The 16,778-nt window shown below is 64.0% G+C and overlaps 1 protein-coding gene across 3 annotated transcripts in view; it reads right to left on the reverse strand.

Annotated features, from left to right (window-relative positions):
* DCTN1 (dynactin subunit 1) overlaps positions 1 to 16,778 on the reverse strand; it is a 40,517-nt gene that overhangs the window by 19,259 nt on the left and 4,480 nt on the right. For all 3 annotated transcript variants that reach the window (XM_065663035.1, XM_065663028.1, XM_065663033.1), the window contains 3 exons: positions 12,433 to 12,681; positions 10,817 to 10,895; positions 8,601 to 8,632 (listed from right to left, as the gene is read on the reverse strand). In XM_065663035.1, coding sequence (XP_065519107.1) covers positions 8,601 to 8,632; positions 10,817 to 10,895; positions 12,433 to 12,660 — 339 coding nt within the window. In that variant the 5' untranslated portion in view covers positions 12,661 to 12,681. The remainder of the gene's footprint in view (positions 1 to 8,600; positions 8,633 to 10,816; positions 10,896 to 12,432; positions 12,682 to 16,778) is intronic.

Below are 16,778 nucleotides of genomic sequence, written 5' to 3' on the forward strand. Positions count from 1 at the left end.
GATCACTGGCAGGGCCGCGAGCCCGGCTGAGCCCACTGGTGCCGACGCCTCCTGAGCGGGCAGGATGGGCCCTGCCTCATGGAACACGGCTGCTGGGCAGCGTCTGGAGGCTTCTGACGCAGGAGAGAACTTCCCAGGCTGTGAGTGCTGCTGCAGAGCTTGCCCTGAGCACCCCCAGAGCGCTTCCAGCAGCTCCAGCATTAACCCAGCAATGGGCAGGAACCAACCCCGCCGGTGGTGATGCCACCAGGACAAGGACACGCTCCTGGGGGGGCTCCTCCTGCGGTGGCATTAATGCTACAAGGGGGGCTGTACGTTAAGCACCTGCACGTGTGCTCCCTCCGATCCCGGGCAAGGGGAAGGAGCAGGGCAGCAGGATTGGATCCAGCGGCGCTCCAGTCTGTCCCCCCCTGCCAGACAGGTGCTGAGCCCGGGGCTGCTCCCTCTGCCCCAGCACCGGTGGAACTTTGCATGTGGAGGTGGATTAAGCAGCAGCTCTTCGAGTAATCCCCACAGAGCAAAGTATTCCCTGTGCCTGGTGAGCTCATGGAGCCACGGAGCTAAATCAGGCGCTGCTGTCACGCTGCTGTGAAGCCTCCTCCCTGACACAGCACCGGCAGAGCTGCACCCCTGTGCCTCTGCTCAAACAGCCTCGCTTCTGACTTCCAGAGCGGAAAACCTCAGGATTCCTCCTCGAGCTGATCCCCACATCCTGGATGTGCTAAAAATAAACCCGAAGGACGGCAGCGGGGCCGGGACCGGGCTCGGGAACAGCCCGGGGGGGTGCAGACACGACAACGCCGTGGGGATGCTGAAAGCAGCGCCCGGTTCCCGTCGCTAAGGTGCAAATTCACGTTGTTACGAACATGGAAGATGCGGGAGGCAGCGCCGAGCTCCGCCGCTGCGGCGCTGCTGCAGGCACGGGCAGGTGACACGGAGCGATGGCACCGCCGGCATTTGGGAATGCTGCCGCTTCCTCACGCTGCTCCCCACCGAGCATCCCCCCCCCCCCCCCCCCAGCATCCACCGGGTCCGCGGAGCGGCTCAGCCCCGGCGCAGCCCCGCAGCACTCCCATGGCACAGCCACAACCCCGGGGGAAGGGGCGCGCTGCGGGGCGCGGAGCCGGTGCGGATCGTACCTTCCGGAGCGCCGGGGCCTGCCTCATCCTGCCTGAGCGAGCCGCGACCCTCGGCGGGCGCAACAATGCGGCGGCACCGGGCGGCGGCACCGGCAATGGCTGCGGCTCCGCGCTACCCGCGCTCCATCCGCGGCTGCGGCTGAGCGGGAGCCGCGGGGGGCCCGGCCCGCGCCTGCAGCCACCGGAGCCCGCAGCCACCGCCCCGGCCGGTCATGACATCACGGGCGCTCTCCTGCGCGCTCCTCTCCGCCCGCACCGCGGCACCGGGGGATGCTCCGCGGAAACAGCGGCCCCGCGGCTCAGCACCGCCCCGGCGCGGCCGCCTCAGCCCGCGGGCGCCGTCCCTGCGCTGGGCAGCGCGGAGCTCCGGCCCCTGCCGCAGCGGGCACGGAGCCGGGGAGCAGAGCACGGACCGAGGGAGGGAGGGAGGGACGCGGGCTCGGAGCCACAGCACCGCCGGGGCTGCCGGGGACCGCCCGGCCCGATGCCAGCGCCCACAGCCCCGGCCGCGCACCCCTGCCAGGGCAGGGGCTGAGCCCATGGATCCCAGCCTGGTTTGGGTTGGAAGGGACCTCAAAGCTCCTCCAGCCCCAACCCCTGCCCCGGGCAGGGACCCCTTCCACTGGAGCAGCTTGCTCCAAGCCCCTGTGTCCAACCTGGCCTTGGGCACTGCCAGGGATGGGGCAGCCACAGCTTCTCTGGGCACCCTGTGCCAGCGCCTCAGCACCCTCACAGGGAAGAGCTTCTGCCTAAGAGCTCAGCTCAGGCTCCCCTCGGGCAGGTTCAAGCCATTCCCCTTGGCCTGGCCCTACAGGCCCTTGTCCCAAGCCCCTCTCCAGGTTCCCTACAGCCCCTTTAAGCACTGGAGCTGCTCTCAGGTCTCCCCTTCAGGAGCCTTCTCTTCTCCAGGCTGTGAAATATCCCTGCTCTGAAAGCAATTTCAGTGCTTGTCGGCAAACACTCCATGGTGATGCTCTCCCAGATCCACTCCTCAGGGTTCCCCAGTGTCCCAGCGAGTGTCCGCAGCCCTGCTCCAGGGGCACGGAGCCCTGGGGATCGTACCTGAAGGTCTGCACCAATTTCACCCTAAAATAAACCCACTTTGGGAGCTGCGCATCATCTCTTTGACCCAAACATCTCCGTCCCTGGTGCTCTGCCCCGCTGTGAAGACCAATGGAGGCGATGGTCAGCAGCAGCACCACGTGTCCCATGGCAGGAACTGAACCACGCACTTGTCACCCCTTGGTGCATCAGTCAGCCCAAAGCCCTTGGGGTGCCCAAAAGGCACTTGGTGCTCCCAGTTCAGGTGACAGCCACCATCGAGCTGGGCTTCATCACACATTAGAGCCGACGAGCGGTGGCTGAGGACAGCCTTTGGGTGCAGAGGGATGGATGCTCTCCAAGTGGGAAGCTGTCATCTGGCTGGATTCCCCCGGCTGAAAGACGGGATAGAATTCCCTGTGCCGAAGTGGCATTCAAGTGGGATGATTCTTCTGCCCTAAGGTCAGATCCAGCCTTGTTCTGTCCATCTCCAGCACCTGAAACATTGCTTGAGGCCCAATAGATGGTGCATGGCTCCAGTGGTTGCTCTTGGTGAGGTCCACTCCATCACCACACCAGTGACAGCCAGAGACCCCCACAGTGCCGGGGGGTGTCAGGATGGGTCTGTGGGGTCTCCAAGAGTCTCCAAGTCCTGAGTTTTGGTTTGGCTTGGTTTTAACCAGTGCAATTCCCCCAAAGCCTCCAGTACCATTGAACCAGCAGCTCAAACACGTGGCTGGGAGCCCCAGGGCACACGTCCCCAAAGGATAAAGGATTATGGAGCAAGTCATAGAGCAAACACGGGTACCCCACAAGGACAACCCCTGCAGGAGGCAAGGCCTCCATTGCTTTCTACCACCTCAATCATTTCCCCCACTGGCAGTGAAGGTCACTCCCTGGGATCATCGGCGAAGCACCCACCCTGCATCCACATCCTGACACGGACCTGCGGGAGTTGCTGGTCCCAGGACCCGACACCAGGCACTGGAGCCGCTCTCAGGTCTCCCCTCAGGAGCCTTCTCTTCCCCAGGCTGGACCAGCCCAGCTCTCTCAGCCTGGCTCCAGGGATGGGGATGCTCCTGCTGCAGGGTCAGACACAGCCTTAAGCTACCCGAAGGCTTTGGAAGCTGTGGGTGGGCAGGGACGGAGCCGTCCCCTCCACGCTGCGGCTCCAGCCGCGACCCAAATATGTGCTGCACATTCCCAAACAGAACCCGGATCATGGCGCTGAGCCCTTCCGTGCACAAAGTGCCACACGCTCCCAAAGGAGCCCCATGGAGCTCGCATGGATTCAACCCCCTGCGAAGAGCATCGGGGATGTTACAGCTCTGAGGAACCAGCTCCTCCCCTAACACACATCTCTGCTTCCCGAATCCAGGACAGATCCTTCTCTCCTCAGCCAGGATCCAACATGCACTTCCCAGAGCTGCTCTCTGAGCAGAGCAGGACAAGAAATGGAATTCCATGATGGAAAAGCAGCCGGGGGATGCTTCAGAGCTGGCCCTTGCACACCTTCAGTGATGTGGAAGTTGTTCATCTCACAGCATGAAGCAACAGGAGCCTTTAGCAGCCTCACAGACGATGGGATTGGGGAATCACATCCGGCGCGGAGCGGGAGCAGCCCGTGGTGCTGCCAGGGTGAGCAGGGCCCCTTCCCATGGTGCCGCCAGCCCGTGGTGCCAGATGCTGCTCCGATGGCCCTTCCCTTGAGGAACAGCAACAGAGCCCCCAGCCCGCGGCACTGACCCTGCCACAATCCCTTCCTTCAGAAGGAAACCATCTGGGAGCAGATGGCTCCGTGCTCCCATCGGGATGAATGGGCCATCTGCTCCCACAGAGCCGCATCACCACCGGCCACGGAGCGGGATCAACACCCACAGGGAGGGGTGAAGCCAGGCTCCTGACAGAGCTCTGAACAAAAGAGGCCCAGCTCCAGCACAGGGAATGCCGGCCAGGGTGGTGAAAGGAACAGGGATGCTACTGGAGACGGACACAGGGAGCCCAGCATCAAACCTGCTTTAGGTGGTGCTGTTATCGAAGGGGTGGTGGCAGACAGAGCCCTGTCCCCATGGCCACACAGCCCAGGGGCATGGGGACAGCGCTCCTGTTCCTGTGGCACCAGGGCCACAGTGATCACAGGATCCCAGCCTGGGGTGGGCTGGAAGGGACCTAAAGCTCCTCCAGCTCCAACCCCTGCCCCGGGCAGGGACCCCTTCCACTGGAGCAGCTTGCTCCAAGCCCCTGTGTCCAACCTGGCCTTGAGCACTGCCAGGGATGGGGCAGCTACAGCTTCTCTGGGCACCCTGTGCCAAGCATCCGGAACCTTCACCCTTGCTCTGCATCCTCTTTGTCCCAGCACCCCGGGCAGGAGCAGCTCAGCGCTGGCACCCGCAGCACGGAGCAGTCCCCGCTTTGCTGCAGCTCCCAGAAGGTGCCATTTGTGACACAGCAGAATCCCAGGCACTTCCATTACAGCAGAGCCAGGCGCAGCCCAGGCAGCGCAGAGATGGAGGAGGCAGAACCCATCTCACCCCAAAAGTGAGCAGGGAAACACCCAGGGATGGCCCAGGAGCACCCAACCACGCTGCAGAACCCTGTGCACAGCAGCAGGGTCCACACAACAGCCGTAACTTAACAGCAAGAGGCCCTGCCCCACTGCTCCCGGTGAGCCCAGAGGCAGGCGCAGACTCAAGGCCGGCAGAGGATGCTCGCTGGTGAGCACCATCTGGCACCAGGGAAGCTCACAAGGCGCTTACAGTCTATTTTAACACGCCAAGAGCCGCCCTAAGCTCACAAATGAGGATTTTCCTGCTAATCACGGCGCTATTTTGGGGTGCTGTCAAGTGCACCGAGGTTTCCATGCACTGGTGCAGGGCAAGAGCTCAAAGGAGGGGATGGAGAGCTCACAAGCTCATTAAAGGCTGAAGAAGCTGCATTGTGAGGCGGCTCAGGCCGGCCCGCTGAGCAGGATGGATCCATCCGACCCCATCTCCAGGCAGCGCTGGTGGCAAGGGCTCTCTGCAGGGCCACTGCCACAGCCCCCTCGCAGGGGCACTGCGGAGCTGCAGCCCTGCGCCGGTGGCAGCGCGGGTTCAGGGGCGGAAACCCCGGGAGCGGGGCTGGAGGGGCAGAGCAGGAGCAGGGGCGGCAGGAGCAGCTCTTGCCATCGCCCCCGCAGAGCCCTGGCTGCAGGCTGGAGCCTCGCACACGAGCAGAGACCGCGGAGCAGAGCAGGGATGGAGGCAGGCACCAGTGAGAGCTGCTCCCGGGGCTGCTCCTCACCCAGGCCCTCCCCACGGGCAAGTGCTGCTGTTGGGATCACGGCCCCAGCCAAAGCTCCACATGGAGGCGGCTGGAATGAAAGGCACGTCCAGGACGGCACAAGGATGCAGCAGGTACCGTATCGCGCCCTCGGCCGGGGTTTGCTCCTCTCCTCTCTCATGGCAATATCTCCATGGCAAAGAGCATCCCCACACCAAGAGCCAAAGATGGGGATGAGGAATCTCTGCCGAGCCCCCTGTAGCTTTCATTCAGGTTGGTGCTAAGGGACAGGAAAGCTCTGGGGCTGGGGAAGTGCCACGGACGGGCTGGCTGCGGGGAGCTGCAGCCCAAGGTGAGGACAGGTCCCATGTTCAAACCAGCCTGGGCCTTGCCTCCAAGCCCCGGAGCCCATTTCTGGGCAGCGCAGAAGCTGCTCCCAGCTCCTGGGGCTTGTTCTTTACCCCAGGGCTTGAATCATTGCTCACCTACGGGGTAGAACTGCTCCTGAGAGCCATCAAATCAACCAGGGTGGGAAAGAGCCTCAGCATCATCCGGTCCAACCATTCCCAGCCCTGCCAAGGCCACCCCTGCCCCATGGCACTGAGGCATCATCTCCACGGGGTATGAACCCTCGCAGGGCCGGTGCCTGCAGCCCTGCCCTGGGCAGCCTGTTCCAATGCCTGAGCACCCTCTGGGGCAGGAATTGTTCCTCAGCTCCATCTGAACCTGCCCTGGGGCAGCTTGAGGCCGGTTCCTCTTGTCCCATCCCTTGTTCCTTGGGGGCAGAGCCCAGCCCCTCCTGGCTCCATCCTCCTGTCAGGCACTTGTAGGGAGCCATCAGGTCCCCCCTGAGCCTTCTCTTCTCCATCTGAACCCCCCAGGTCCCTCAGCCCTTCCCCATCACACTTGGGCTCCAGGCCCTGCACCAGCTCCATTCCCTTCTCTGGCCCCGCTCCAGCCCCTCAATGTCTCTCTTGCAGTGAGGGGCCCAGAGCTGAGCACAGGATTTGGGGTGCCCAGCACTGCAGAGCCTCGCAGGGCTCAGGGATGGAAGGCTCCCCACCACTCCCCCCCCCCCACGCCCCCCCCCCCCGGCCGGCACAGGCAGCGCATGCAGCGGGCAGCATGCAGCGGGCGGATGGAGGCAATGGGATGCGGTGGTGGCTCCATGCAGCCGGCGCAGGCAGGGATGCGCGCGCAGACACCACCTTTTTGGGTTTCACTCCGCGCTGCGTGAGGAGGGAACAAAAGGCACAAGGTTAGAGCCGAGTCGCATCACAGCGGGGGGGCACCTGCCCGAGCACCAGCCCCAGCACCAGCCCCAGCTCCTCGTGGCGGGGAGAGGCCCAAAGGAGGCTCCAGGCTCCCATTGGGAAGGAACCCACCCGGGAGAACTCACACACCCGTAAGGCGGCTGAATGGGGAGAGCAGGAGCTGGGGCTCGCCCTGAGCCCCTCATCCAGCACCTCTGCTCCAGCACCATTGATCCACCTCCTGTGGGGTCTTCGGAGGTGCTGGATATATCCATAGGAAAACAGATTCCCTCAGTGGATCCCCTCCATCAGCACTTCCACGGAGGGTTAAACACTGGAGCTCAGCCACACCTGCACCCTGGGGAGCAGGACCCCCCAGACCTGGTCTCAAACACCACCTGTACCCGCACCCAGTGCCTTGGGAGGGAAGAAGAGGCTGCATCCAGCCGGGATGCTTCACATCACACATGGAACCACATCTCCCCCCTTCTCTCGGGCGCTGCAGGAGCTGGGCACACACAGCCAGCACCTGCCGGGACCGGGATGCTCATTCTGGCCTCATTTTCCATTCACCAAGCCAAGCTGGATGCCCCAGAGCATCAGAGCACTTCACACAGCAGCATCTCCAGCCCAGAGCAGCATCAGGGAGCTCCATCTACCAGGACATCCCACTCCAGCGGTGGCCAGCACCAAATTCCCAACCTCTTACACTGAAAACCATGGTAACTGTGGTAACAGAGATAACTGATACAGAGATAACTGATGCTGACAGACAGGAGGTACCATTGGCTCTTTCACCTGGGCTTCCTCAAACCTTGCACACACAAACCCCTTTGGTTCATCTCCTCTCCTACAACCTTCTCCCAATGGGAGCAGCACGATTCCTTCCAACACTCGGTGATCCCTCCTGCAGCCTCGACACGGGGGCAGGGACATGGGGCAGGGACACCGGCAGTGCCACAGGCCCGCAACGGGAAAGGCCCCTCCCCAGGCCACATCCCACCCGGCAGCAGAAGGCGCTCCTGGGATGCTCCTGGGATCCTCCACATCCCGGCAGTGCAAGGAGGGAGCTTCCTCTTCCTCCCCACCCTGTGCTGGATGAGGCTCCTGACCTGCTCCCAGCAGCCTGGCTGCAACACGGAGCTGCCTGATCCCGGGAAGCACCCGGCTCCCGTCCCACAGACACGCTCACCACCGCCATTCCCAGTGTCCGGAGCACGGCCCTCCCTGGGCTAACCTCCAGCACCTCCAACTGCGCCTGCCTGCGGCCAAGGCAGCTCGGGACCGGTACCTGCTCCCCTTTGGTGTCCCCTGGGATGCAGCCACCCCATCCGGACACAACCTGCACCTGGCTGCGCCTCCGGGATTCGCAGATCCAGACCCACACAGTGCATCTCCGAGCGTGTCAGCCAGGGAGAGCTCATGTCACATCCCGAGGTGGATGCAGGATGTCAGGCTCATTCCCTACAGGAGCACAGCCAAGAGCTGTGATTGAACCAGATAAAGCTGCGATACAGGAAGCTGTTGGGGTTTATTCCTCAGGCACTGATTCCTGTCATGAGCTGAAAAGTGCCATTTCCAGGCCCTTGATCCCAGGGGATTTGGAGGAAAAGCACTTTTCCAGGTTTTATTACAGAGCACTGAGCTGGAAAGGGCTTAACCAGGACTGGGGCTGGCAAACACCATCCCCTGGGCACACGGTGCGTGTCCGTGTGTGCAGTGCTCCTGTGCAGGGCTGAGCTGCAGAGCGTGCAGGGAGGGACACCAGTGACACCAGCGACAGCAAGGACACCAAGGACCCCAGTGACCCCCAGTGACACCACTGACACCAGTGACCCCAGGGACAGGGGCCCCCTGCCCAGCCATGAGCCCAGCTCCTCCCAGCCGCCGCGGGCTCAGCACTCACCAGTTTGCTGCCTTTGGTGGCGTCCATGGAGTCTGCAAAGAGGAACAGAGGCAGAACCATCACGTTCGGGTCCAGCATCCACGAAAGGGCCATTGAGGGGGTTCTTGGGGGGTGGCGGGGGGGAAGCAGAGGCTGGGACAGACCTGGGGGCACGGCATGAGGGAGATCACGGATCCCAGCCTGGTTTGGGTGGAAGGGACCTCAAAGCTCCTCCAGCTCCAACCCCTGCCCCGGGCAGGGACCCCTTCCACTGGAGCAGCTTGCTCCAAGCCCCTGTGTCCAACCTGGCCTTGAGCACTGCCAGGGATGGGGCAGCCACAGCTTCTCTGGGCACCCTGTGCCAGCGCCTCAGCACCCTCCCAGGGAAGAGCTTCTGCCTAAGAGCTCAGCTCAGTCTCCCCTCGGGCAGGTTCAAGCCATTCCCCTTGGCCTGGCCCTACAGGCCCTTAGCCCAAGCCCCTCTCCAGGTTTCCTGCAGCCCCTTTAGGCACTGGAGCTGCTCCGAGGGCTCCATGGAGGCAGAGGCCCGAGGTCACGCAGAGCTCCCAGCCCCACAGCCTGGCTCTGAGCACCCCAGCAGCAAAGAGCCGGAGCCGCCTCCACCACGCAGCAGCACCCACTGACATCACCTGCAGCCGTTGCCATGGGAACCCTGGCAAGGAGCCGCATCCCAGCACCTGCATCCCTACACCAGCATCCCTGCACCTGCAGCCCAGCCCAGCCCAGCCCCAGCACCCACTGGTTCACCCATCTCAGAGGGACTGGAGCTCACGCATGTGTCCCACAGGAGCAGAGGGGCAGAACCCCCACCCTGACCTGCTCATGCTCTGGGCTGCAGCCCAGCACACGGAGTTGAGGGGTTTCCTCATGTTCCCGTGGATTTCCTGCATCCACAGGATCTTCCTATGGTTCAGTTCATGCCCGTTGCCTCTTGTCCCATCGCCTGGCCCCATGTGCTGGGCTGATCCATCAGATCCCCCTGAGCTGCCTCCTCTTTGGGGGCTGGAAGGAGATGACCTAAAGGTCCCCTCCAACCCCCCCATCCCCTGGCTCTCCAGGCTGACCAGGCCCCGCTCCCCCAGCCCCTCCTCACAGGAGGGATGCTCCAGGCCCCTCAGCATTCCAGCAGCCCTTCCCTGGCCTTGCTCCAGGGGCTCCATGTCTCTTGTCCTGGGGAGCCCAGACCTGGACCCAGGGCTCCCAGGGAGGCCCCACCGGGGCTGTGCAGAGGCAGGATCACCCCTTCCCTGTGGAATGATCTCCCCAGGGAAGTGCTGACTCCCCAGTGCTGGACTCTGTTAAGACTGGGCCAGGTTGGACACAGGGGCTTGGAGCAAGCTGCTCCAGTGGAAGGGGTTGGAGCTGGAGGAGCTTTAAGGTCCCTTCAACAGAAACCATTCCAGGGTTCATTTGAGGAACTGTAAGGCAGAAAACTGGGTGTTGAGTTGGGAATTCTGGACTGAGAAGAGTGCAACACCCCAGGAACATTGTGGGATGTTTCCCTGCCGCAGCTCCCGCAGGACAAGGTGAAGGCTGGACACCAGGACACGGTGCCAAGCCTAATTCCCATTCCACTCATGGGATGGATAGAACCAAGATCCCCCACAGGAGCCGCCAGCCTGGCACCCGGTGCCCAAGGCTGCCATGGGCAGGAAGCTGGCCTGGATCCATGAGTGCTGCTGAGTGACCGCTCCACAAAGCGGAGCACAACGGGAGGCAGAGCTGTCACAGCAGCTCGGAGCCAGGAAGGAGCTGCCCGGCAATGGGAAAGGGAAGGAACGCTCCACATGGAGTGGGAAGGGGTCAGGGCCAAGGAGGTGGGAATGAGGCACAGCCCTGAGCAGGGATTCACAGCATGAGAGCAAATCAGCTCTTCCTTCCACAGCCTTGGAACAGTTCAAGCCTTCCTTCCACACAGCCATGCCCCCGGGCAGGATCTCCTACCCCTCTGGGCTGGATGTCCCATCCCTCCAGGAAGGATCTCCCACCCCATTCCCACCAGACCCTCACGGTAAGCACAGCCCAGCCCGGAGCAGCTCCTGCACACGGTGCTTCCATCCGGGATCCCAAAGACAGCACAGGGAGCACCCCGGGGGAGGTGGATGAGCAAGCGGGGACCCGAACCAGGGCCAGAGCTGCAGCCAGTGCCCACCGCCGGTGTGTGCTGGTGGTGGAGCAGGGCAGGGACGGGGCTGGGGCACACAGAGCTCCTGTACCTCTCTTGGGGACCTTCAGGGCAGCAGATTCCGGGGTCTCTGGGGAGGTTGTGTCAGCTCCATCTTCAAACACCTGGATCTGGGGAAGCACAACAGCAGTTACAGCACAGGAACGGGATAAGGGCGCTGGCACAGGGTGCCAAGAGCAGCTGTGGCTGCCCCATCCCTGGCAGTGCTCAAGGCCAGGTTGGACACAGGGGCTTGGAGCAAGCTGCTCCAGTGGAAGGGGTCCCTGCCCGTGGCAGGGTTGGTGCTGGAGGAGCTTTGAGGTCTCTTCCACCCAAACCAGGCTGGGATTCTGTGGCTATTCCAGCTCTGGTGGCTCCCCACATCCCCCTGACCAAGGCAGGGCACCGGGACACTGCTCAGCGCAGTGCTCCAGAGCAGACCCAGCACACGGGCTCCATCCTTCCCCAGGACGCAGCGCAGCGTCACCCAGATGCACACAGCCCCCAGCCCCTGCGAGGGACCTGCTGGGGACTGCACGGAACAGCACAACCATCACCCCAAACCTCGGCGCTTTCCTCGTGGGTGCAGCTTTAAGGCTGCAGCTCCACAAGGAACAGCAGAGGAGGGATGGGGCCGGCTTCACTGATCCCGGGGGTCCTGGAGCTCAGCTGCTGAGGTGCTCAGGGGCGGGGAGCAGGCCCCGGCACCGCAGCTCCAGCAGCAGCGGCACAGACACTGCCCGGCTCCGCATTCCCCCCGAGGATCCTCATTTACCACTGAGCCCACGTGAAGCCACCGGGAGCCCCAGAGAGGGAGGGAGGAGGGAGCTGTGGCCAGATCTGGAGCAGGAACTGTGGGAAGGGACCCCTGCACCCCCCCAGCACCACCTGTATCCTGGGCACCGATCCCGAGGGAGACGGAGCTTGTACTGGATCGGCAGAGCTGAATGAGCTGGGTCATGGGAGCCTGGAATGGGTTGGGCTGGAAGGGACCTCAAAGCTCCTCCAGCTCCAACCCCTGCCCCGGGCAGGGACCCCTTCCACTGGAGCAGCTTGCTCCAAGCCCCTGTGTCCAACCTGGCCTTGAGCACTGCCAGGGATGGGGCAGCCACAGCTTCAACCCATTCCCACATCCCATGACTCCCATAGGGAAGAACTTCCTTGTATCCCACCCAGCTCTTCCCTCTTCCAGCCAGAAGCCCAAACTCCCCATCCCATCCCTGCCTCCCTTGGCCCAAGCCCCTCTCCAGGTTCCCTGCAGCCCCTTTAGGCACTGGAGCTGCTCTCAGGTCTCCCCTTCAGGAGCCTTCTCTTGTCCAGGCTGCCCCAGCCCAGCTCTCCCAGCCCGGCTCACAGCAGAGCTGCTCCAGCCCTCGCAGCAGCTCCTGCCTCTCCACTTTGGAGACAAAATGAAACCATTCCCTGTCTCTGGAACTCAGGAACCTTTCCTCCCCCAACTCACCCACACCCGTGTCAGGACAACCCCTTAAATCAGGCTCAACAAGACACCGAGTGCAAGGATCCCTCACACGATGGAGCCTGGAGAGCCCAGAGCCATCGTGGTCTCCTCGGGGCTGAAGGAACCTTGCTTCTTCGCCCTCCCCGCGGGCCCAGGGCCCTTTCCCTGTTGGATGGGGAGCCGGGAGCAGCGCCCGGGCAGGGCCGTACCTGGGACTGGCGCACGAAGATGCCGTGGTTCTCGTCGCAGGTGAAGTACCTCCTGCCCTGCACCGTGCCGTCGTTCTTGCCCTTCGCCTCGTCCAGGATCACCCCGACCCACTTGCCCGTGGCGAAGAGCGTGGCGCCCACGTAGGCCACGGTGCCGCGGTGCCCCTTGCCGATGACCTCCACGCGGGAGCCCACCTTGAGGGGCCGGCTGCTGCCCTCCGCACTCATCCTGCCGCCGGAGCTGGGGCCCTGCAGGCAGAGCGCAGAGCGTTACACACAGACACACACAGAGACACAGACACAGAGACACAGACACACACAGACACACACAGAGACACAGACACACACAGAGACACAGACACACACAGAGACACAGACACACACAGAGACACACACAGAGACACAGACACACACAGACACACACACAGACACAGACACACAGAGCCTGCCCAGGTCCGAGGGCTCAGAACCATTCAGCTCCATCAGCAGCCAGGAAAAGGCAATTCCTTCCCTTCCTGCTGCCAAACAGGAAGCAGGGACAATGGCAAAGCCCCACTGAGCCCAGCGCTGCTGGCAATGGACACTGCGGGCTCACAAAGCCCATTCCTGGCGGTTATCAGCTCTGGGACATCACACCCAGCAGCAGGCACCAGCACAGCCTCATCTGCCCTAACCTGTGCTTGCTCCCTCTCCTCTCCTTGTATCGGGCACTGCCGGAGCTTTCCAGCCTCCTGGAACACCAGCTCGGGAGCGCACAGCCCACCCTGGACACAACTTCCCAACCACGTCCTGGTGTCAGGGCTTACGAGGCTCTGGGGGCCCTTCCAGGCACGGAGCCGGAGCAGTGCCCGCACCGGCTGCATCCCGGGCACCAGTCCCCAGCGAGATACACGGGGTTCACCCGTCCCGGCACAGAGCTGGATCAGCTGCATCGGGGAACCATGGAAGGGCCGGGGCTGGAAGAGACCTTAAAGCTCCTCCAGCCCCAACCCCTGCCCCGGGCAGGGACCCCTTCCACTGGAGCAGCTTGCTCCAAGCCCCTGTGTCCAACCTGGCCTTGAGCACTGCCAGGATTGGGGCAGCCACAGCTTCTCTGGGCACCCTGTGCCAGCGCCTCAGCACCCTCCCAGGGAAGAGCTTCATCCTGAGAGCTCAGCTCAGGCTCCCCTCGGGCAGAGCTCCGGGCAGGGGGCAGGTCCTGGGCACCGGTGCTGAGCTCAGCGCTGCAGGGGTGATCCCTGCGTCCCTGCAGCCCCCAGGCTCCCCCCCTCAGGGCTCCTCCCTCGGCGCGGCTGCCAGGAGCTGAGCCCCAAAGCGTCACTCAAGCACACATCAAAGTTGCAGCCAGGCCCGAGCACGGCAACAACGCAGGAGCAGCGCCGGGACGAGATGCCCACTGCAGCCCCAGCCCCAGCCCCAACCCCAGCCCCAACCCCAGCCCCAACCCCAGCCCCAACCCCAACCCCAACCCCAGCCCCAACCCCAGCCCGGCCCCGTGAAGAGAGGCCTGGGAAGAGCCCTGGCTCCTGTTGACCCTTGTTGACCGCGTGGGGCTGCCATGGCCCGGGAAGGGGATCAGGGATCACCCCTGGGGAGCAGAAACCTGGAGAGGGGCTTTGGCCAAGGGATGCGGGGATAGGACAATGGGAATGGCTTCACCCTGCCAGAGGGGAGGCTCGGGCTCCGTGACTCTAACTCGGGCATCCAGAGCACCAAACCTGCTCAGGCTTCACCAGGGTGAAGCCCCCAGCGTGGCGCTGGCTTCATCCTGCTCGAGGCTGGAGAGCAAGGAGTCAAGCGGGGGCGGTTTGGGTGTCTCTGGACACCCCAGCACCAGGCACAGCACCGAGCACACATCCCCAGCCCCCTGTCACGGACACCCCGGCCCAGCCTTGCTCCCCACAGCACTGATGTCAAACTGCATCTGCCCTGAGCTCAGCCCCTCACAGGCTCCATCCTGCCCCCAGTCCCACCCCGGGACCAGGACAGACCCACCAGGGCTCAGCTGGACGCGTCACCCCCTCACCCCGCTGCCCCCAGCACCAGTGTGAGCAGCGCCACATCCCACAGCATCCCTGCGCTGGGAACACCGGAACGCGCTGGGACCCCCACGCGAACACAGCAGGACCCGCATGGGGGGGGCACGCACTCGCTCTGGGCAGCCCTGAGCCCCCTCTCCCCCCTGCAGTGACCACGGCAGAGCCCGGAGCCCCATCCCAGCACATTCCCAGCTCCGTGCCCTCGCCCAGGCACAGGTCCCCGTGGGGTCTGTGCTGGGGGTGGGACGGGGCCTGTGCTCAGCTGCAGCCCCCGGCCCATGGGGTGCTCGGCCAAGCTGGCAGCGGAACGGGGCCTCTGTCAGGTCCCAAACACAGGCAGTGGGGACCCTGCATCACTGCAGGAGGGACAAGAGGACACAGGAGAGGCAGCGCCCGGCCCGAGGCTGCCCCGGCCCACGGTAAAGCCTGGAATCGCTTCGGGAGGCCCCTGGGAAGCTCCGCACCGGCTCAGGCAGCCCGGAGCCGAGCAGGGAGGAAGGGAAAAGCCAGGATGCGGGAAGGGAAACCAGCCCCTGTCTGTGTGCTGGGATCACTGCGGGGCCTCGCTGCGCAGCCGGGCTCGCCCAGCACAGGCCAACTTGAGCCCAGGGGACACAGCCTGGTGCAGGGCAGACCTCACCCACCCCTGCCCATCAGAACAGGCACTGCCATGGAGGAACTGCTCAATTCCCAGGCACGGGAATGCCGGAAGCCCCCTCCAGACCCCAGCACCACCCCCGGTACCTGTCAGTGCCCCGTTAGCAGCAGCACCGGCAGGAGCTGGAGGCGAGCCTCCCCCCCGGCTCACCCGGCTGTACGCGTGTCTCCTGCCCTGGGCCATGCTGCCGCTGCCTCCTCTGCCTGGAGGATAACGGGGCTGGAGGGAACGGCCTCGCTTCACGGCGCTCCAGCGGCGGTTTTCCACGTCCCAGCCGATCCCAGCATCCCGCCGAGCCCCGGCTGGGCGCGGGGAAGGGGGAGAAGCCCGTTTCCCAGAGGATGCTTTAAGGAGGATGCGCCGGGATCCAGCGCAGCCGAGGGGAGGACGGATGGAGGAGCCGCTGCGGTAGAGCCGCTGCACGGCGCCCGCTGGGTCCTAACGCCGCCCCGCTGCTGCAGGGGGGATGGCACCGGGCCACGCCGCCGCCGCCGCCGCACCGGGAAGGACAGAGCCGCCTGCGGCCTGCCCTGTGCGGGCAGCCCCCGGGGCTGTGCACAGGGGACACCCCGCTCCCCCCCCCCGGGCACCACCATGGCCATGGCCGCGCTGGCTCTGCTGTCCCACGGGCCCAGGTTTGCCCCTCAGCCCCACCTCGCTCCTCCAGCACCACAAACCGGGGTGACAGAGCACCGGGACACAGGGGCTGGCCCCAGCACGCACCCCCCCGCCCCGGCCCCATGGCACGGGTCAGGATGCGCAGGCGATGGGAGGCACGGGGCTGACATGGTTAACGCGGGGATTTCACACCATCAATCGGCAATTGTCCCTTCCCCAGCGATGTGAATGGCTGTGATTGAAGGCAGCAGCACCCTGCGAGCTGCCTGCAGTGAAACGGCTGCCTCTGAGCGGCGAGCGGGGCTCCGCGAGGGGATGTGCTGATGCCAGGCACGCCAGGATGCAGCAGGCACCGGCACCCCGCACCCGGCTGTGCCCCCAGACACGGGCACACGTCCGGCAGCAAACCCAGAGCCACGCCACGGAGCTCTGGGAGCGTTTGTGTCCTGTTGTAGCCCCTGATGCAGTGCCCACGGTGAAGGGGATGAACTACAAGGAGGGGAAAAGGTGCAGAGGGTGCTGCTGCAGGCTGGGAATGGGGAAATTCCCCTCTCAAGGGCTGGCTCTTCCCCCAGGGCCATAGGAACAGGAGGGCACACCAAAGCCAGCAAACCCCAGGGACACCCCAGCAGGAGCCTCCTCCAGCACCACCAACCACAGCTCAGGGTGCGTTCTCATTTAGAGGAACATCAGGCACCCGGGGCTGGTTTCTCCTCCCAGAGCTCTCCTGTGTTCAACCTGAAGCACAAGGGAATGGAATTTCCCCCTGCAAAAGCATCCACTGCAGGAACTTCACGCCCTGGGATTCCAACACCCAGCCAGGGACTTGTTACCCTTCCAAACAGCCACCAGAATCCTACAATCCACCAGGCTGGAACAGGGCATCGAGCATCAGGTCCAAGCATTGCCCAGCACTGCAGAACCTGAGGACGCTTCACATCGAATCCTATGGTTAACCCAGGAGGAAGAAGTCTGTGGCAATTTTCAGCCCCACAAGGAGAGGGGGAGAAGTTCAGGTCAATTAAAGCTGA

This window comes from Lathamus discolor, chromosome 1, assembly GCF_037157495.1.
Source record: "Lathamus discolor isolate bLatDis1 chromosome 1, bLatDis1.hap1, whole genome shotgun sequence".
Taxonomy (NCBI): Eukaryota; Metazoa; Chordata; class Aves; order Psittaciformes; family Psittacidae; genus Lathamus; species Lathamus discolor.